The 22,516-nt window shown below is 39.0% G+C and overlaps 1 protein-coding gene and 1 long non-coding RNA gene across 7 annotated transcripts in view; one reads left to right on the top strand and one right to left on the bottom strand.

The window, feature by feature from the left end:
- LOC124971745 (uncharacterized) overlaps positions 1-3,949 on the top strand; it is a 50,438-nt gene extending 46,489 nt beyond the window's left edge. For both annotated transcript variants that reach the window (XR_007106343.1, XR_007106344.1), the window contains exons 2-3: positions 3,520-3,647; positions 3,797-3,949. This is a non-coding gene — a long non-coding RNA (uncharacterized LOC124971745). The remainder of the gene's footprint in view (positions 1-3,519; positions 3,648-3,796) is intronic.
- Mtm1 (myotubularin 1) overlaps positions 1-22,516 on the bottom strand; it is a 105,947-nt gene that overhangs the window by 29,969 nt on the left and 53,462 nt on the right. For all 5 annotated transcript variants that reach the window (XM_047535413.1, XM_047535411.1, XM_047535414.1 and 2 more), the window contains 2 exons: positions 5,959-6,042; positions 3,564-3,713 (listed from right to left, as the gene is read on the bottom strand). In XM_047535413.1, coding sequence (XP_047391369.1) covers positions 3,564-3,713; positions 5,959-6,042 — 234 coding nt within the window. The remainder of the gene's footprint in view (positions 1-3,563; positions 3,714-5,958; positions 6,043-22,516) is intronic.

Raw genomic sequence — 22,516 nt, 5'->3', positions numbered from 1 at the left:
AAATATTTCAAAATAGCTACTAGAGAGGATATCAAATATTCCCAGCACAAAGAAATGATAAATGTCTGTGATGGCAGGTCAATTAACCTGATCGGATCACATTCTACACACATATTGAAATATAACATTCTATATACATATTGAAATGTCATACTGTATCCCATAAATGCATATAATTACTATGTGTCAATTAAAAAGGATGAATTATATATATACATATAGATGTATATACACATATTTGTATATATACATAGTACACATGCACATATGTGTGTATACATATATATAGATACAAATATGTGCTTATTTATATATATGTATATATAAAAACAGGAAGCTGGAGAAGTATGGCATGGTGGGACATAATATGTGGGCTTTGTGGGCTTTGGGGTTAGGTGCCAGCTCTAAACTCAGGCATTTAACTCACATCCTCTCTGGCTTCCCGCTCCTCTTTGGTCCAATGGGGAGAAAAACAGTGACCACAGAGGGCTACTGGGAGGACTGGAGGAACGGCCTTAAGGTATGCAATAAACACAGATTCACATTAGCTTTCAGAGGTACGCCCAGCAGCTAATAAAGTCATTCCAAAACCAAAATGCAGACGCAAGAATGAAAGAAGCATAACCATTTGGGCTCACTTAATATAAAATCAAATACCCTGACATTTCTGAAGTCGCCTCCCTATGATGGCAAGTGGCGAAAACAGATGTTTATGAAGACATGTTTTCTTATGACAATGGGCTTTCTGAGGAAAGATTATGATAATAAGAATACTCATTCATTCTCAGAACAAAAGGCTAAGACCTTCCACCATGCTAGAGACCAATTAGACACCATTGTAGCCTCTGCCTAGAAGTGCAGAGGCTCAGGACCAGGGAGTCTCAGGAAAGGCACTGACCAGCCCTAAACCTCCCCCTCTTAACCTAAAGTGCGAACACGAGCCCTGCTCTGCCTCCTATGGCCCTTGTATCCAGAGACGTGAAAGACATGAGAACACCTGGAGAAAAGCCAATTGCTCCATACATGAGAAATTTACTATTTGAGAAAGTCCCTCATCAAGTTTGAATTTAACTTGGTCAAAGGCAATAGCACTGTCCTCTGCCAATGCCTGTTCTTCCCCCATCATACTTTCTCTGTGGTGCAATGTTAGGAAATGCCATTCCCAAGAGTTGTTTTGTCTCATAAATACTTTTGGGGGCATTCTGATTAGATTTTTAAAAGGATGCTTATTATAGAGATGAATGGGTACAAATAATGCTCATTTTACAGTATCACCTACTATGAGTTCTCTTAAAGTGTATGGTACTTTATTATTCTTATTAAAATTAGTATTTAAAATCCACAGACAACTAAGGAATTTACACAAAAATGACTGAAAGATGTTTACCACAGCACTGTTTAAAAAGGAAAGCATTAAAAAGAATGTAGATATCTCACAACTGAAAACCAATTAAATAACTCATGATAGTTCTATGCACTAGCATATGAGCAGATCATATTTATCAATATGGAAAGGTGGTTACAAGATATTGCTAGGCAGAACGAGTAGATTGAGATCCAAAGCATGGAATAATTCCATTTTTTGGATAAATAAATAAATGCAAGGAAGGAAGCCTGGAACTATATGTACCAAAATATCAGTGCTCTCACTAGGTGGCAGACTCCCTTTTACTTATCAGTATCTTCTAAAATGTCTGAAATCAACATGTACTACTTATAAAGACTTCCATAAAATTAAGACAAACCTGTTTGAGAACAAAGGAATATGCATCCACTAATGGAAAAATTAATGCATTTCTACTATTTTGTTACCCAATGATATTCTGTACTGTATATCTTATTTATATGTAAAATAACAAGCTATTTTTTAAATCTTTTTTTGTATTTTTATATGAACTTTAAAAAAGAACTTCCAGGGCTGGGTTGTAGCTTAGTGGCAGAGGGCTTGACTAGCATGTGTGAGGCACTGGGTCTGATCTTTAAAACCTCATAAAAATAAATTAATGAATTAAATAATTATATAAAAAAAGAACTACCAAAAACAATTGATTTCACACTAAAGACACAGGTCTTGAGGGAAAGCTCTGAGACTTACATTCAACAGTCAGGTAGTTAGTGAGAATATTAACAGATATTTAATAATATCTAATAGTAGAGCATTATAAATATGTAGCAGTGATGGGCAGCATTGCCTTAATATTAGTTTTTAGAAAAAATAAATTGGTGGCCACTACCCACAAAGTAAGAATAATTAATAAAATAGCTAGATAAAAAGAAGATTTTATTTGCTTTGCAGTAGAGTCTAATTCATTCATTACAATGGGGACCATTGGATCAAGATGGCAGAACAGGCACAGTGGCGTAGACACAGTTGTTTCCTTTCTTCTCCTGCCCCACCTCCCATGAAACGCACACACACATGTGCACACAAATCTTTGACACAGCAGATGTACAATGAACACTGAATGAATAAGTGACAAAAGCCATCCACACTACCCTATCCCTGGTTCTCCCTATGGGTAAAGCATGTACCAGCAAGACAACTGGCTAGAGCAGGGATGTGGTCTGTGGTTCTGGACATGTCCAAGCAGAGCACAAGCCTGCAGAACCTTTAACCTTAGCTTCATGAGCACTGATTTTCTAATAAAATGAACTGAATATACTTCCAAGTACAACATATAACATGAAGATATGAATGGACACTAATAGAGAAACAAAGAGAATTTTAAAAGTTACAACTCATTTTAGGTTGACAGTATATTAAAGTTTTGCACAAATATCCTTTTAAGGACAAGAATGTCTAGACTTGGGAGGTAAAGGCAAGGTGACATCAAATCTTAATTTCTTCAACCTGTTTTTAAAAATTGTTTTGAAACAAAACCCAAGATAATTATTATGACAGATCCTGACAAGTATCTGAGAAAAAAATCTCTAAATTTTTAGTGAACAAAATGTATGTAGAATAGTCTGACATATTCATAAATATTTAAGGACTAAAAGGAAACTCTGTGAGGAAGGTTCAATGACATGGTATACAGGAAGTCTGGAATAATCTGTACTTGACTGTAGTTCCATAAGGTTATTTACTGAGGCAGCCTGCACATGTCATGAGGACAAGCTCATCCTAGCGACCACGTGGTGTATGTAAAAGCCCGTACTTATATACTCTACAACATAAGATAGTGTGCACTTTCCATCATGATTCATCTAGCATTTATAAAGAGCCTGTGACAGGTCAGGTATCATGTCACAAAGAAGAAAATCACAAAGGGCCTGTCTGGTCATCCTTCCTTCCTTCCACACAGCACTTGGTTCAGGTGTGGCAGCATTGCTTGTGCCCTCTCCCACAGAGAGTTCTTTACCTCAGTTCCTTCTCAACCCTTGATTTGCAGGTGTTGTCTTATATCTTTTTCCCATTTGACAAGGTGCTTTGCACTCAGAAGGCACTTGGTAATTATTAAATGGAATGAAATTTCAAAAAGAGTGTTTCTCTGAATTACCTGACTACTGTTCTTTCAGAATAAAAGGCATGCATTGAGAGAAATGTTAATCAAAGTACTCACTGGAATTCGATTTCGGGATCTAAAAGTTGCAACCCTCCTGAGGTCATCATCTGAGGCACGATAGGGAACCACCAAAAGAGCAGGGTAAGTGTCACAGAGCTCATAACATTTATTCACAAAAGTTATTCTCCAATGGTGATTGGGCAAACCCTGGGAGGAAAAAAGAAAGTCTCAGTCAGCATGGCATGACTTCATCTCTGGAGTTGACTTTGGATATCTTTTCTCCCGTCTAGAATTATGTGGACATGCCTCTTTGACTACAGGGTGATGATGACCTACCTATTATTGTAATAAGGGTGTCAAATCAAGAATCCAGACAACGTAAGAACACGAGACAACACACTGGTGGTTTCCATGATTCTAAACTATCTTTTGTAAATACAGACTATTTTGAATTTGAGGTCTTCCTTTATTTCATGTCAATATATTCATTATTACTTGGAGAACACAAATAAACCCAAGTTTATCCCCCACCCGTGCAACTACTGCCCCAAAGAAAAGTACCATATGCAATATTAATCTGTGTCTAACTGATGATAGAAAAGAGATCAGGCAACTTCCTCGCCCTGCTCAAAACAGAGAGAAAGCTTCATTCTGTTCCCAAGAAGAAAGTGGCTAGGCTCATGAAGAAAATCACAGAGGGGAAGTAAAGGAAAACCCCTCTGGGGAGGCTCATTTCGCCACCTCCAATGAGTTTCTTAAATTGAGTTGTTTGGGATTGATGATTGCTCTATATAGGTCATGTGAGAAACACAGTCAACTGCATTTTAAGCACACTGCTAATGTGATAGGGAGATTCAGAAGACACCTTTCATCCTATCATCTCCCCACAAAATTATGTCTACTATGGACAAGATGCAGAGGTGGTGGAATATTCTCTCCCCATACTCACAAATGCACAAATACACACATGAAAGTGAGCTAGGTGGGTGTTTGCTTTGGGGACAGACATTGTACCTTTTCTTTAGGTCTGGCCCTATGTACCACGGACCAAACAGATGCTGAGTCTGATGCTGAGTCCAATTAGAGAGTTTTAAGTCCCATCAGAAAGTTATAAGAAAAAAAGATTGAATATAATGGCAGTCTAGAACAAAATATCTTCAACAGTTCATATATGCATGCAATCTTAAAAACAGGAACTGTTTTATTTCAAGCTAGAAGTTTTGAACTAAAGAAAAGTCTTAATATTATCAATAACGCTCCAGAAATACAGTAAATTATTTTTATATTTAATGTTAAAGAGGGGTCCAAAACATGCAAAATGTTTTAATGGTCTTCCTTCTACCTCATTAGGTGGTCTAGAACAGAGATCATTAAATTAAGACGTGTACATAGCCTTCCCAAACTCAACAGTCTCAAACTGATTTATGGAAGCAATAGGGCATACTATATCACCTGAATCCCAGAGAATCAAACCAAAAAAATGGAAATCAACTCATGGTGGGGGAAAGAGTAGCTAGAAGGCTCTTCTCAAGCCTATGGCTCTGCAGTTTTGTTTTACATTTATGGCCTTTTCAAACAAAGCATGGGGGCTTGATCTGATTTTCGAAGCTCATTCAACAAAATTTTCCAATTATGTGAAGAGCTTTATAGAAGAATTATGAAAAAAATCCACTGTGAAATTCCTAGTTGTCCTACAGATTTGGTTATACCAGAGGTCAAATTGTGACTCTTGTTAACATAATATGCTCCTGATCTTCACAAAAATACTGTGAGAGATCTTTGTCCCTGAACAGCAGCAATGTTATATCTTGCCTCTTTATTATAGAAAGTAAACATGCATGTAGGTGAGATTTACATAGGAGAGCAGTAAGATAATTATAATATCCACTCAACAGTGCTCTCATGGAAGATAGCCTTATAGGAAGATACTTTGACTTCATTTGAATCTTCAATTCAGAATGAATGTGATTTAAATCTCATGGCCAGTAATAGTTAATCTCCCCAAATTAGAAATACATAGCAACAGGAACCCAAGTAAGGTATAGAGGTTTGACTTTTCTAGACCCTAAGCATTTGATTCATAAACAACACAAAACCAATGGTCTTCATCTACAGAAGAAAACAGTTGGAATGTGGCAGTGGAACAAGCTTATAAGTTACACAGTGATAGAATGAGCTACATGCCATTAAAAAGGTATTTAGCACAGGCTGGGGTTGTGGCTCAGTGGTACAGTGCTTGCCTAGTATGTGTGAGGCACTGGGTTTGATCCTCAGCATTGCATATAAATAAATGAATAAAATAAAGGTCTATTAACAATATATATATATATATGTAATTAAAAAATATTTAACAAGGATGTTATTGGTTCTTAGAGGGCATGACTGATGATACTGTGCCACTATGCATGTTTGAGATTCAACACATACCAGACAACAGTATCTACCAACTTACCTGCCTTCTGTATTCTTCCACTGGATTATAAACAGTCCACCCATCCACATTAAACTTTTCTTCATTTAAAAATGCAAATAATGGCTAGAAAGGCAGAAAACAACAACAAAAAAGAATTTAAAGTTCAGTGTAAAGGAGCAGTCTATTAATAGTACATCCTTTGATTTTTTCATGAAACAAATTTCACCAGATTTGCTGACCATGAAATTATAACCCAAACTGAGACATATAACAAAGAAACAACCATGGAAAATTCAGACCAGGCTTACACTCTTTCTATCTTGAGTAACAATTGCTTTTGAAACTTCAATTTTCTATGGCTTCAAACATCTTTTTTGTTTTTTAAATGCCACTCCAAAATAATCAGATTTCCAGACCAAAATGTGCATATTGATTTTAAAGAGTATTAGCGATTGATCAGCAAAAGAAGAAAAGGAGATTCAGAGTGAATTTTAAACATGCAACTGTCTCAAGAGTACACTGACACATTTAGCTATTAAAGAGAGACAGGACATTAGGAATGCTCTTAATTAACTGCTCTCTGAATTCTGAATCAATGTGCTGGTCTCTGTGAAATGAAAGGACACAGACCTCTCATCACCTCTCTCTATGCTCACTCTCAAGGTGCTATTGATGGATTTCCTAGCTTCAAATACCATCCGTACCCTAGTGAACACTGTCTATTGCTCTCTAGCCTCCCCTCTGAACTCTGGACACAGTTATCCAAATGCCAACCTCACAACCTTTCAGACTGTCCTGAGGCATCTGGGAACTCTGAAGCTAACACACCCAAAGCCAAATTCTTGACTCTACCTCACCCATCCTGCTCTTCCCAGTTTTCCCCATTGCAGTCAATGATAGCCCCATCCTTCTAGTTGACTGAGCCAAAAACTATCGAGTCATTCTTGTCACTACCTAGCTACCAACCTGGTCTAAGCTCAAACCATCTCTCACTTGGTTTATTACAATAATCTCTGTGTCTATCTTTACACCTCTAAGGTCAGAGTAATAGTGTCATAAGTCAGATCAAGTCATTCCCCTGCCAAAATCCTCCTGTGGCTTTCCATCTGGCTTAAACTAAAAGTGGAAGTCCTTCCAATGGCTTACATGGCTGTGTGCCATCTGGCTACCAACCCCCACACCATATCTTTGCTCATGACACCGCTTACTCTACTCCAGCCACACTGACTTCCTGGGCCACTCCCTTGAAGGAACAAGCACACATCAGTCTCAGAGCCTTGGTACCCGTTGTTCCACCTGCTTGGAATCCTTTTCCCTTATGGCTTACTCTCTTAATCCTTTCACAGGTCTGATCAAGAATAACTATAATCAATGACCTTCCCTGACATATTACAGAAAACCAACATACCACCCTTACAAGATCACCCCCTATTATCCCTCCCCTGTTTTACTTCCCCTATCACTTATGACCATTTGACATATATGTACTTATGTACTATTGGACTCCACTGTCCCCTCACTAGAACATGGGCTCCACACAGGCAGACACTTGCTTTGTTCATCTCCTCTATATCCAGTAATAAGGCAGCACATGAATTTGTTGAATGAATGACAACATGAAACCCTTTCTCCAGAGGTGCCAGGTCTGCTCACTTTTCCACTAAGTATCTCCTTCCCCTACTAGCCTATTGCTTTGCCTACCAGCATCCTCTCCCCTATATCACAGGGGCTTTCTGAAAAACCATTACCTAGTGGCAATAATTTTGAGTATTTGAATGACAAGTTTAAGGTAAAAAACTGATCAAGAACATGCTGGGACATATTTTCTTCTCAAACACTCCCAAGCATGCATCACCCTGAGCAGGTCTCAACTTGGGCAGTGCTAGACCTGAGTGCTGTGTGCTCCACTAAGGCCCTCACCTGATACTGAGTCTACAGCAAAGCTCAACTACTCAGTGCCGCTGGGGAAAATAAAAGATTCTTGTTAACGAAAGCTTAACTCAGTGACTCTTGGTGAAAACAGCGCTGAAATGTTAGGTGTGCTTTTTTATACATAAATAGAATCTATGGAGCATTCCTAAGCATTCTCTTGGTGACATCACTTTAAACATCTGATACTATACTGGTAAGTACCTGGAACAGGTAAATGCTCAGAACTGCTGAATGCTGTGTTGTTGACATAGCTGTAGATGGCAGATGGTTTGAGATATAAGGATACACAGTCACTCACTTTAGCAGACCTCAACATGAATATTTTGTTCCTTTGCTTTTTAGTTATTTGCATCTTTGGCATGGAACTCAAGAGAATATTGCCACCTTTTAAAACAAAGAAAAAAAATCCTGTTCCTAAATTAACAGCCCAGATAAAGTTTTTCTCCAGCAAAATCATGAAGTATAGTAATAGTATCACCGTCCTTCAACTTGCCAGCAATATTTTCAAGGTAAATTACTATTTACCAATTGCTTATATTAAAACACTTTTTTGTTTTTGCTTCAAGTTTTCTTTCTAGTATTTTGTAAGACACTTACCAATAGGTTTACAAAACTGTTATCAGAAGATGAAGGCTATATGACCCAAATCAAAGTTATCTCCATAATGTCCTCAATATGCTTAAGAGAACTTAAACACAAACAACATTAATTGTTTTTGTCATTAGCATGAGAATGAGACAGTGTCCCCATGGAAGCTATGTATCAGGTGGTCTTCCTCACGAAACTACTTCTACAATGACACTTCATACTATGAATGAGGTACAGAGGAGGCAATGAACTGGCATCCTTTATCCTTGGAACATGTCTATGACAACTTGGTGACAAAACAGCTCCCAGTTGACTCTTCAGGCTTGGACCTTAAATATTCCAGGAAAATTTGTGAATCACCTGTCAAATGTTTTTCATTGTCAAATAATATGACAATACATCTAACATTGCATCAGAGCTCAGGATGGTCTTAGACCATCAATATTCTCACCATCCAAATAAATTCACTTCTAATTACAGAAAAACATTTTTCAAAAGCATTACTGGTTAAGGTTTACATGGTGATTTTTCTTTAAAAACTAGGCTTTCCATAAACTACCTGGCTCAAATGAAGCAAGCATTACCCAAGAACTAATGCTGATATTTTCTAAACTAAAATGTACCAGATATTTTAATTTTCCCTCTTTTTCTTACTCAGAAAAGAGAACAAAGCAAGAATCTTCAAATATAAGCTGTCAGTGGAGTAACTCAAAGATGGATTATTATAAAAAACAAAACAAACATTAAACATTAAAGCAAGGCTAACAATATCCATTCATCTGCACCTCATTATTAAACAGTGCAAAGCTCCCTGCAAGTGGTGACTCGTGACAAGCCTAATTAAAGCTCCTGTCTGAAAACTATTCAAACCTCAAATTAATGAGTTACATGTCTTGAAGTTTTTAGCTGCTATTTATTTTCTTTCCAGACAAGACATTTTTAAGGCTTTCCGTTCTTTTAGTACTTTACTAGTGTTTGACATTCCAGCAATTGTTCCTAGATGTAGCCTCGGGTGAATCCGTTTTGACCCTCTGTTCTTGTGGAGAGAACTGGTTGTGGAGCGTTTTCCATTGCAGTCACCAAGCAGGGAGACTTATTTGCCAAGTGGGTAATGGTAAAGTCCACCCATGATCCCTCCAAGTGTTGATTTCATTTCTTGCCTACAGAAAACTCGAGTACAATTCTTCCAACCTAGCAAATCTTAGAACAGCGAGGGTGTTCTGCTGAGTGTTGGCAATCAGTAGATGGTCAGTGTCCCCTTTGTGATTTCCTTCTAGGGCCTGCTCCTTGCCCAGGTCTCTTCCTCAGAATTTGACTGGGCTGGGCCTGGGGCCTCTTTCAAGATGCCACAGGACACCTGTGCCCCACCTCACCTGTACTGAACCAGAATCTGTAGGGGATGACCTACCTGTGCCCTGGACCTTGGATATATCAGAACCCTTAGGAGTCTGTAATGAAGCTATTGGGATATTGGGGGGTGCCCCTTTACTTATATTTAAAATGATTTTGAAGTAATTGCTGATTCATAGGAAGTTGCAAAGAAATGTATGAGGAGAACCCATGCACCCTTCAGCTAGCCTCTCCCAATGTAAACATCATTTATAACTAGAACATGTATTGAAACTAGGAAACGAGCCTATTATATCAGAAAACATACTCTCAAATGCTGGGCCCTGGCTTCCCTGAGTGAGCAAGTCTTTCTTTATTTTGCTATTAATGTTGGGGCATGTCAACAATTTCGATACTGACTAGTCAAAGAGATACCACGCATGGAGACTTAAAAAAAGCAATCATGTACATTTTCCCCTGATTAAAAATAGCACAATGTAACATTTGAAAAATGTTAAAGGACAAAGTTGAAATGAAAATCTCTGATTTCACACTAGGGATAAAAACAGCTCTGACATAGGGAATGTAACATGTCATTTTAATTTAGCTACATTTAGCATTGTTGTATCTTGTAGGGAAAAACTCTGAAATGTAACAGATTTTACTTTTCACTTAATTAGCTATTATTTTTAAATAGCACCTATATAAAGATGCACTGATTTGTTTAAACCTCTAGATTGGTGTTTTTTTAATTTAGCAGAATGTATAAATCTGAAACAACTCCTGAGCAAGGAGAGCTTTCCATCAACAACTCAGGATTCCTCCATTTCACACACAGCCCCTTCCTCAAAGATATGCAGTATGGGGTTAAAACTGGAGGTTTGAGAGCAAGATTGGTAACCATTCAATATCATTTCAAATGGGAGACAGTTCAGAAGAAAAATCATTTTTATAGTATTCAGAGGAAGAAACTGATCAGTTATGTACATTTAAAAGTGTTTTCTTTTAAAGGATGTTACTATCACACAGTAGCTACTCATCAATGGGCATGATTTTCAGGAGCATTTCCCATTTTTCATGAAAAAACAAACTTGTCTTTGAATATCTAACCTGAAAATTTCAGAGAAACACTAACTACTTCTTTTCTAATCGATCTCTTTCATATCTGAACAAGAATTTAAGTGAGTATTTTTTTTTTCCTAACTAATTGATCAGATTGGAGACATTCACCTTTTTAAAAGCTTCCATCTACAATTTAAAGGCGTGGCGATGTATAGTTACCTCATTTTCATCTTTTAGATTATGCTTAAGAAAAAGAACATTTCATATAAGAAAAAAATCACTTTCATTAATGTTGGAGAGGCTAAAATTTTTAAGAACCATAGGAGATACTGAAATTTGACAAGGTATAATTCTAAGATCTTATTGCAGGATAATGCCATTGGTATAAGTATTTCACATGACTTGACATAGCAAGGTCCTTTAAATTAGTTTGATGCAGTTATTCTAAAATCTGATAATAGTTTCATAGGTCAAAAGTAGTAGCACATAAATTATCATTTATACTTCCATTTGCATAAATAATTCTTCTGATCCTATTTCTACCACTGACTAAATCTATAACCCTGGGCAAAGTGGTTTAATATTCCTGGTCAGTTACCTTTATTAAACACACACACACACACACACACACACACACACACACACACAATTGAAAGGACCACAAAAGGATGTTTGAAATGTCACTTGAAACCATCTACAGTCATAATCACTTAAGGCTGACATTTATCAGGGTCTGCACATTGCACCTCTTCTCACTGTAATTCTCTCTCCCGGCAATTTTGACCACATCTATGAAAATGCCAATGATCACATTCAATCCTACCAAGTAATCCTCTGCCCACCCCAGAGCCCAGGGTCTATGGAGTAACCTGCCTCTTAGATCTCTATACCTGGTTGTCCCACAGACACTTGTGACTCAGCAAATGTGAAGGGAAACTCACTATATTTCCCATCTTGATTACTGGCCAAACTAGCAGCCTGGTTATCTAGGCTGGGCTCTTCCGTCTCTATCACTCCATTCCCTTTCATAATTATATTCAATCATCAAATTCTACTGATTTTAAAATCTAGATCTTTCTGAAATCCAGTCTCTCCTGTTCCTCTTATTGTCCCATTTCATCACAGAACAAGGTCTCTTTCCTGCCTCCATTTTTATCCTTTAACCAACCACCCCTGCACACAGCAACCCACCTAATCTTTTTGAAAAAGAAATATAATCATGCTATATTCCAGCTTAAAACACTTAAAGAGCCAGGAGTAGTCTATAATCCTAGCAACTCGGGAGGCTGAGGCAGGAGAATCTCAAGTTCAAAGCCAACCTCAGCAACTTAGCAAGGCCCTAAGGAACTTAGTGAAACCCTGTCTCTAAATAAAAATAAAATAAAATAAAATAAAATAAAATAAAATAAAATAATAGGGCTGGCGATGTGGCTCAGTTAGGTGCCCTTGGGTTCAATCCCTGGTATCAAAAGCCAAACCAACAAACCAAAAAAACCTTAAAATGTTCCCCTCACCTTAAGATAAAAAGCAAGACTTCTTGATAAAGCAGGTTAGGCTCTGTAAACTTTGGCCAGGCCTTTCTCTGCACTACTTCTCTCTCCTTCCCCACGCACACATGTGCCCTGGGCACCTTTCCCTTTGCAGGTCCACTCTGGTTTTTCACATTTGCACAGACTGCTCCTTCAGTTTGGCATGTCCATTTCTGCCTAGTGAATGCTCATTTTTTTTCAGAATTTTTCTCCTCTAAGAAGCCTTCCTTTAATATGCCAATGACATCACATGTGCCACTGTGCCACATGCATCTGTGTGCCCACATTACTCAGGAAAATGGGGCTCCTAGGGGATAGGCAATAGGTGTCAACTCTAGATCCTGGGCCTCATCCTAATCAAGGCATTCTGTAAATGCCTCAGCAAAATTAGAGAGGAAAGAATTGAAAAAGAAGAGCAACAAGGGGAGATTTGCCCTACCAGACAGTGCAACATCTTATAAAAACTTTAACAACTGGAATAGAGCACGAAGAGAAACACCTAGAAATCAGACCAAACCAAACTGGCAGAGGAATTGAGTGTGAAATACAGGTGTATTTTATATCAGTGAACAGTCAACAAATGGTGTCACAACACATAGGAAGAAAGGCACAGATCCACATATACACTTTAAAACCTTGAATAAATTTCAAATTGAAAAAAAAATTTAAATCTTTAATAAAAAGAAACCAGAATACTGCAGGAGCACAAGATAATTCTTTTATAGCTCAGACTGGAGAAGACCTTCCTAACTCGTATACAAAACCCAGAAGCTATAACAAAAAAACTGTGCATAAAAACAGTAACATCTAAGATTTATTCTGTATGTTAGTTCATATTTGTAAAGTGCTACACAATATCTAACACATCCTAAGCCCTCAATAAATGTTAAACGATTAAAAAAAAAAACAGTACCATCACAGGCCTGGGACTGCTCTCTTTGGGAGGGCCTGCTTACATGATTGGCCCTTGGCTGACACCTGGGAATCTGGATTTTGGAACTGTTCCCTTCATTCTCTGATAAGAGTGGTTTACTGTGCCTGAGCTGCTCGTATAAACAATGTGATTCATGATGAACCCTGCATTCCCTTCTGGAACTTTGGAATTCAGGTTACGTGCTAGGCAGTGGGAGCCTATGTAACTAACGCCCAACAGAAAACCCGGACGCACTCGAGCGTGTTGCCACAACTTGTTCCCAGAAGGATTAAGTGCATCTTGTCTGACTCCACTGAAAGGGAATTCTGGAAGTTTATGCCAGATTTCCCCTTGACTTTGCCCATGTACCTTTTCCCTTTGCTGGTTTTGGTCTGTAATCTTTTGATGTAATAATACCTGTGAATTCAACCATATGTTGAATCCTGTGAGTCTTCCCAGTGATGCAATGCACCCAGGGGTGGTCTTAGGGACCCCTAACACTAACATATATATCCTATCAAATAATTATTTCAAAGATTTTCCATAGGAAAACCACCATTGTGTATAGTCAAAAAGCATATGGAATAATATTTGCAACTCATATTGCAAGTCAATGTAGCTATTATCATAAAGAGTACCCAAAATTAACAAGAAAAATACCAAAAAACCCTAAACAAAAATAGGCAGAAGATTAAGAAAATGTAGAAATAGAAATACAAATGTTTTACATCAAAAGATATTCAATTCTACTCAAATAAGATAAAAACAAAATAAAACTATGAATCTACATTTTCATCTGTTAGACTGGCAAAAATCAAAAAAATTAGAAAACAGCCACAGATATGGTGGCGCATGCCTGTATTCCCAGTAATTTGAGAGGCTGAGGTAGGGGAATTGCAATTTCAAGGCCATAAGCAACTTGGTGAGACCCTGGCTCAACATAAAAAATAAAAAGGGCTGGGGATGTGGCTCAGTGGCAGAGCACCCCTGGGTTCAATCCTCAGTACCAAAAAAAAAAAAAGAAAAAAAAAGAAAACATACTGAGTTGGTATGGTAGGCAGAATAACAGCCTCCCAAAGATGCCCAGGTCCTAATCCTTGGGACCTGTTATGTTACTATATATAGCAAAAAGGAATTGAAGTTCCAGGTGGAATTAAGATTGTTATCAGTTTATGTTAAAAAGGGGAGAGTACCCAGGATTAGCTGGGCGTGCCTTGTAAGGTCCGAAGAGTGGAAAAGAGAGGCAGAGAAGTCAGAGTTAGAAAAGGAGAAATGATGATGGAAGCAAAGACTGATTTACTGTGAGAAGGACTAGACCCACTACTGCTGACTCTGAGCATCGGGGTAAGGAAGGCAGGTGGTCTCTGGAAGCTGGAAAAGACAAGGGAACATTCTCCCCTAGAGCCTCTGGAAGAAATGCAGCCCTGCTGACACTTTCATTTTAGCCTAGTGAGACCCATTTTGGATTTCTGATCTCCAGAACTGTAATATGAGAGACTGAACCACAAGTCTGTGGTAATTTGTTAGAGCAGCAATACGAAACAAGTACCTTGGAAAGGCTGTCTGGGAAGAGACACTCTGACTGCAATGGCAAACTATGAACAAGGTATTAAATGAAGAGAGAGAAAAGAAAGATGTGGTTAAACTCTCTAATGAGCTAGAAATTCTCCCAAGGAAAGAGACAAAGAGGGAACAACTAAGAATCATGTTGAGAGAAAGGTAGTTAAGTGTCACAAGTGGGAAAGGTAAAGTACACTGGGATTGTGCCAAGGTGCTGCCTGACAGGGCTAGAGGGACATTGATGACATCTGAGCTACTCTGAAAGATGTCATTATAAGAACTAAACAATAAAGAAGAGTAGTTTTAGGGGGAGTATGAGAGAGTAATTTTAAACAAGCATTTAGTGTCACTTGAAAGTCACACAGTAGCTATGGAAAAACATAAAGCTATAGATTTGGAAATCATGTTCACAAAGGCAATACTTGTAGATATGAGAGTGAGAAAGATTGTTGTTTCAATCTGGTGGTAAAGAGAAGCAGAGGAACCAAAAAAGAAGTGAGAGGTAGAAGGAACATGAGATTTAGGTCTCAGAAGCTACAGGGAAAGATAAGTTTCAAAAAAAAAAAAAAGAGAAGCACCTGGGAATATGAGTCTAGATGGTACCTGAAGACTTCTGCTTAACACGTTCAGAAGTGCCAAATGCAACAGAAACATTTTTAAAAATGCACTAATGGGCCCAAAGGCAGGAATGCAGAGAGCAAGAGAATGTACTGGCTTTCCCCTTCAGGGTACTCACAGAACTGGATTTGATGGCCTCTTGGGGTACTGGACATAAGACATGAAGTCTCAGGCCCACCAAAGACAGAATCAAATTGGAAGCCTGGCCTTTCAGGTGTTACCACTCAGGAAAGGGATGAATGGGAAATAACCACCTTGAGGCTCTAAGAGAACTCACCTGTCTAGACTATTGGGGCTGAGCAAGGGAGGAAACAATTTCTCCCACTGTCTGCGCTACCAGGAATTTATAGCCATAAGTCAGCCTTTAAGTAGCTTGTAGCCAAAATCACAAAACCCAGATGGTCCCCCAAAACATCAAGTGGAGAGGTAATTTATAACCTGGTGGTGCCCCAAGATGTCTGGCAGATAAAAATACTGATCTTTCAGTAAAACTGCCTTCAATTCCAGCCTCTGAGTATTCTGCAGATAAAGTTCCAAGGAACAGGAGTTTTCGGGTGATAATCAAAAAACACACCAGGAAACAAAGCACCACTCTTTTGTAGGAAAAGGCCACAAAGACATTGGGTTTTGTACTGATTAAATGCCTACTATAAGCTCTGTTTAATATACTTAAGTAATAAAAGAAGGGTGAAGATAAAGAGTTTGTAAATAATGGACAAACAGGTCTGAAGAAGAACCAAGTAGAACTTCTATAACATAAAAACATAATAATGGACCGGGTGCAGTGGCACACACCTGCAATCCCAGTGGCTCAGGAGGCTGATACAGGAGAATCACGGGTTCAAATCTAGCTTCTGCAAAAGTGAGGCACTAAGCAACTCAGTGAGACCCTGTCTCTAAGTAAAATACAAAATAGGGCTGGGGATGTGGCTCAGTAGTTGAGTACCCCTGACCTCAATTCCTGGTACCAAAAAAACCCATCACCCCCCCAACCCCGCAAAAAACAACAACAAAAAAACATAATGTAAAGAAAAACTCACCAAATCAGATAAAGTTGCTGTAGATGACAAAACAGAAGAAATTACCCAGTATGCATCTCAGAGGTCAAAGGGAAATTCCCTCAGTCAGTATTCTTTATATTTTACATATGTTTTGTAAATGTTCTCTGATGTCCACTCAACATTAAAATGATACAACTTTGAGAGAAAGGAGTACCTGGAGTCAAGTAACTGCGCAGTTGAAAAGGACAAGGCCTAAGGGACAACCAGGTTTTACAAGTTGCAAGGTATGAATGACACTCAGAATAGTTCTCCTTGAGTAGGAAGGCTCTCAGTTCTGGTTCAATGCATTATGGAGTGGATACTGTGGGGGTGACAATGGGCAGGGATCTGATGCTTCTGAACCATGCTGGGGGGAGGGGAGATGAGACAAGAGCTCCCTGAGACAGGCAGTGGGGAGAAGGACCAATAACATTCAAAAGCTTAGAGAGACATGGCAGAGGACAGAGAGAAGTCAGAAAGAACAGAGGGCCAAGTCTTGAAGGGGGCAGGAAGAAGATATTCAAAAGCATGATTAATTCTTCAATTAGCCAAGTTTACTGCTTATTCAAGAAAAAAGTCCTAACCCAAAAGAGAATAGACAACTAAGACATGCTTTAGTCCTAAGGCCTTATCTAGGTGGAAAGCAAGGAAGCATGTGCAGGCACTTCGCATTTCAATCCCCACATGAAAATGAGTTCTTTTCCTTTTATCTATTAGTTTGTTAATCAGCCCCCAAAGTAAGGGTACGCTCAATTTCATCCTCATTTAAAATGTCTACACAACTTCTAATACTTTTCCCATTTCTCAGCAGAGCAACAAGGCACTGGAGTTGTGGAAGACTTCACTCCCATCCTTTGGATGGAAAATGGTGCAACGCCATCAGTTTCTGGAGGGCTACTTGGCACAGCAAAGACCTTGCAACCCAGTTACTTCTCTCCTGAAATTTAAGTCAGCAGAACAAGGCCCCTCATGGTGCCCATTTCAACCAATGTAAAAAGATTAAATGTACCACCCTCCCAAACAAAAACAAAAATAACAATTTCATGACTGGAACCACCTCATAGAAGATAACAAGCAGGAAACACTGCAATACTAAGGAACTTAATCCAGAATTTCACAGAAAAAGGCAAAGTTCCTAAACACAAACTTGACCAAGCCATGTTCCCCTGAAAGCAGTAAGCCTGAACAGTCAAAGATGGAAGGAGAAAATGGAAAATTATTTCTGGAGAATTCTGTCCATTACATAGCACTGATTTCCACATTTCCCATTTCTAGTTCAGTTGCTTTCTGGACTTAATATTATGAAATTGAAAACTTTCAACCAATCCTTTATCAAAGTACAACCTGTAGTTTATTAATAATACTAGTAAACTTCATGTAGCATCTTTCTTTTAAAGGGCTTAGTGTTCCACATATTATCACAATTACTTTATTAATAGTCTTGGGGGAAAGTGTGTTGGGGTAATCATCCTTATTCCTTATACTTGCTGGGAAAATGGTGTGTTAATAATAGAAGAGCTGATATTTATTGAGCACTTATCACATGGCAGTCAGTGTCATAAGCATTTTACAAACCCTATGGGATAGGGACCATTATTATCCCCATTACAGATAAAAACACTGAAGTACATAAATACGGGACTTCCAAGGTTGCAAGTAGGGAAGTCAATGAGTTGAATTCACACATGGGCCACTGGACTCTGTGACCCACACTAGGTAACCACACACTGGAAAGGTTCTCAAACATGTCCTTCGGAAATCTCCCAGGCAGTGGCTACCATGAACCTGAACCTAGGTCTCAGGCTTCATTTCTTCTAGCTCTCGACTTCCTGTGAGTGTGCATCCCATATGTTTATTCACAAACACAACCTTCACTTAAAATTCAAGAAAATCCATGTATGCCTATAGCTTTAAAGATAGATTTGAGCTTATTAATGCTGATGTTAACTCGAAATGTATTTTATTCTACCATTACCTAAAATAGTGTTTTTCAAACTTTCTTGACTATGATTAACAGTAAGCAATGCATTTTAACACTATGACCTAGTACACACACACATGTGCACACACACACACCCGTGAAAGAAATGTTTCATGAAACCATACGTACCCATATTAGGTTATGCTCTTCATAGTTTCTATTGTACTCAATTTAAAAGTGCTGGTTACAACCTAAGACCCTGATTCAAAAAAACCTTTTTTTTTGGTACTGGGGATTGAACCCAGAGGGGCTTTCCCACTGAGCCACATCCCCAGCACTTTTTGTTATTTATTTTGAGACAGGGTCTCACTAAGTTTCTTATGCTTCATAACCTCTTGAGGCTGGCCTTGAACTTGTGATTCTCCTGCCTCAGCCTCCTGAGTCACTGGGATTATACGCAGGCATCACTGGGATTACAGGCGTATGCCACCATACCTGGTTGTAGAACACTGATTTTATGGTTCACTAATAGGATGGCATTGACATTTTACCAAACTCTCATGTAGAACTTACACTATCTCTGTCCCATCACAGTACAAAATGAGGAAACTATAATTAAGGAAAGCAATGAAAGAATTTTGCTGAACACATCATTCCAACAAACTCTTTTTCTGTAGTGTTATCAGGTCCTGCTCCTATGTGCACAATTTTGGTTTCTACCTTTACAAAATGCCATAAATCAGGATTTCAACATTTCTTTTATCTAAAACTCTTGTTGAATTATATGCTGTATATGAGAATTCAGTACAATTTCTAGTGACTGGAAAGCAAAGCAAAGCAAAGATAATGCAAGAAAAGGAATACTTTGGTTGAAATAGAAAATGTTATAGGAAAAATATGCAACAATCAAGTTAATGTTTTGGGGTGGATTTTGTGTTGCTAAATAACTCAAGTTCAATTTGGAGTTTAAATCCTGACTCAAACACACTGAGTGGTGAAAATACTAATGGGGAAGGAGGCAGCAAGAGCCAAAGGGGTGGTCTGAAGTAAGAAAGCCCACTCACAATCCATTCATCCCAAGGCTGGCTTTGGAGCCCAGCTCTCTTGGCCTCCAGACACCATTTCATGGATACAACAGCAAGTTTACTTCTGCCTTCAACTGGCAATGAAAATCATTTCAATAATCTGCAGCTGGTCTAACAGTTGCAATAATATTCATGGAGTGATATTTTTCAAGCAGGGACTTTTGTATTGTTCAATGCAATCGGGCTTACAGCATGCTTCCAGGAAATCCCTTTTTGGCACACTCTCACATTCCCCACTGTGGCAGTTTGGAAACTTTTCTTCCCCTCCTGTCTCAGAGGAATAATTGTCCCTTCTCCTTTCCAAAAGTGCCCTACAAATGGGGTTTAATCCCATCCCCCTCTGCCTTCTCCAGGATCTTGTTTGAGAAAGGGTCCCTTCTCTCTTGCCTTGAAAAGTGGCAAGACTTCTTTCCCCTTTCCACAAATACAGTCATTCACTGTTCTCAGATGTTAGGGGAGAAAAACTTCCTTGGCTATGGCTGCCACCCATACTTTTTATTTTGTTTAACCACCTACTCTTCCTTTAAGCCCCTGTAAACTGTTTGGCTTCTGTCCCCTCCACTTTGAGATCCTTTTCTGGAGTCCTAAAAGTTCAACAAACTTAAAACAGGCAACGGCCGATTAAAAATAGCAATAAAAAAAGATAATAAAGGAACATTTCTCCTCCCTTCTGTTTCCCCAATGAAATCCTTTTCTGACTTCCCTACTGTCAACAGTGCCTCATGTTTCCCACCACTCAAGCCCCAAACACAATGACCAAGGCAAATTCATCCCTCTTCCCTGACCTCTCTGATGAAATTGCTACCCAAGCCTGGGAAGTCCTTGTCCTACCCCTTTCCACCTGCATGCTGCTTCAGGCCCTGTGACCCTGTCGCCTGGATTTCTCACGCGTCTCCCTAGCTTCCTCGGCTCTTCCCGCCTATGGGTTCTGCATAATGCTGTCTTCAACACTCACTATTTCTGAAATGCCAGTAAGTCTCCTTCACTTCCTGAGGCACAAGCTCACCACCCTTGCACAGCCCTTCATCAGGTGACCCCAAACCTCCCACTTGAGCCGAACACCCTGGTTACCTTCTTAAACCCCTTGCAATGTTGTGAGCTTTCCCTCCTCTATGTTGAGGGTCAGTTCTTGTCTCTATTAGAAATTCTACTTCCTCCACCTGCCCGATCCACTGGAAATTATGTCCATCCTTCAAGGCCCAACATTAACAACTATCAATTCCATGCAGGTTTTTCCAGTCTCCTTCCTGTGAGCCCCCACTGGACTTCCTCTGCATTTCTCCCACACAACTGAATGCAGAGTATCCTATATTGGGCCATGCATATTTGCCATATCACTTCCCCTATACCGTCATATCCCCCCAATGCAACTACTTTCTCAAGTGCCCTCACTGCTCCCTGACACAGCCCAACACAGAACTCTGAAATGAAACTACATTTCTGAAACAGTTGCATACCTGTTCACTCACTTATCAAGAACTGGGATTCCTAAAGCAGTGTCAATAGCTGATCTGTTTAGATTTTCATTTTGTATTGTTTTGGTAACTGATTTGAACTTTTTAAAAGTATTATTTTCGTGGTTAAAACTTAAGAATGCAAATTTCCAAAACTTTGTATGAGCAAATTGGTTTACATCTTTTCTTTAGTTTGTTACTTTATTGACATCCTAAAGGAAGATGCAGGGATTCCTAGCATAGATAAGAAAAATATAGTCAAGAGCCACAGCCTAGAGGAAGCAAGCCCTCTGTGGAGGACTGCAGTAACAGCAACACAGAATTCCAGGCTCTGGTACTAGATCCACGATACTCAGAAACATTCATCATCTTATTTGTTTCCATATAAAGATTTTCCATCAAATTCTATTCAACCTGAACCAAAAGTCATCATTATAAAATTCCTATGCAGTGGCTAGGTGTGGCTCAGTGATAGATCACCTGCCTAGCAGGTATGAAGCCCTGGGGTTCTATCCTCAGCACTGCAAACAAACAAAAACACCAAAAACAATAGCAAACATTCTTCCTATGAAGAAGTCATTATGCTGAGGGTAGAAAGATAAAAGGTGATCCCTGCTTTGATAAGCTCACAGTATAGTGGCTGTTAGTGACAACAATTACAACATAATTATTACATAAAGCAAACTGAGGCAAGTGCTCCAACAGAAGGACCTGCAAAGTCTAAAAAGTGAGAGGTTAAGATGAATCCACCCAGGGGGTACACACATGTCATGGAAAAAGACCTTGTACTGAGCAACATGTTGAATAACAAGTGTTTGGAGAATGGGCATTTAAGAGACAAGGGGGATGCAGGCAAAGGTGATAGCAAAATCCAAACTTGGAAAGCACTGTGTGTGCTAGAGGACCACAGGGCAGTCTTGCATGGCTGTAGTATAGGGTACAAGGCATGAAGAGTCACTGAGTTTTTGGAGACGGTGGGGTGGGGAGGTAGGAACATAGAAACATGATTGTTTAAATTCAAAACAAAACAAAATGAAAAATCCACTGGCAGGATTGTATAGGATGAAGTGGAAGGGGAAGAAACTGAAAAGGGGAAGCCAGGCTAAGAGCATGGGATGCCCAAGGAGAAATGGGAAGAAACAGTTGAATTAATAATGTGCAGAACCTACAGGAGTTGGAATTGATGTGCCTATGGGACACAAAGCAGAGCGAGAATAAAAATAGGTGATTCAGGTTATGAACTTGAACAATAAAGGATTCTTGAACTTGCAGGACACAGGACAAAGAACAGGCTTCCTGAACTGCAAATAGATTAGGGCACCCATGAGCCTGTGATTCACATGGACTTCCTAAGGAAGATGTTTGAAAGTTAGACTAGTTACACTCACTCAAGGACTCTATCAGGGCTAATTTAGAAGTCATCTACACAGCAGTGACAACTTAAATCTTAGGAGTAAATGAAGTCTTTGAGGTGAAGCAGGTAATTCAAGAAGAGGGCTGAGAGTGGAACAGACAAGATGTTTACATTCAAGAAAAGGGACAGGCAGTAAGTAAACTCTAGGAATA

Source organism: Sciurus carolinensis, chromosome X, assembly GCF_902686445.1.
Source record: "Sciurus carolinensis chromosome X, mSciCar1.2, whole genome shotgun sequence".
NCBI classification, from domain to species: Eukaryota; Metazoa; Chordata; class Mammalia; order Rodentia; family Sciuridae; genus Sciurus; species Sciurus carolinensis.
The sequence above is the reverse complement of the archived record's forward strand: the minus strand, read 5'-3'. Positions and strand labels throughout refer to the sequence as shown.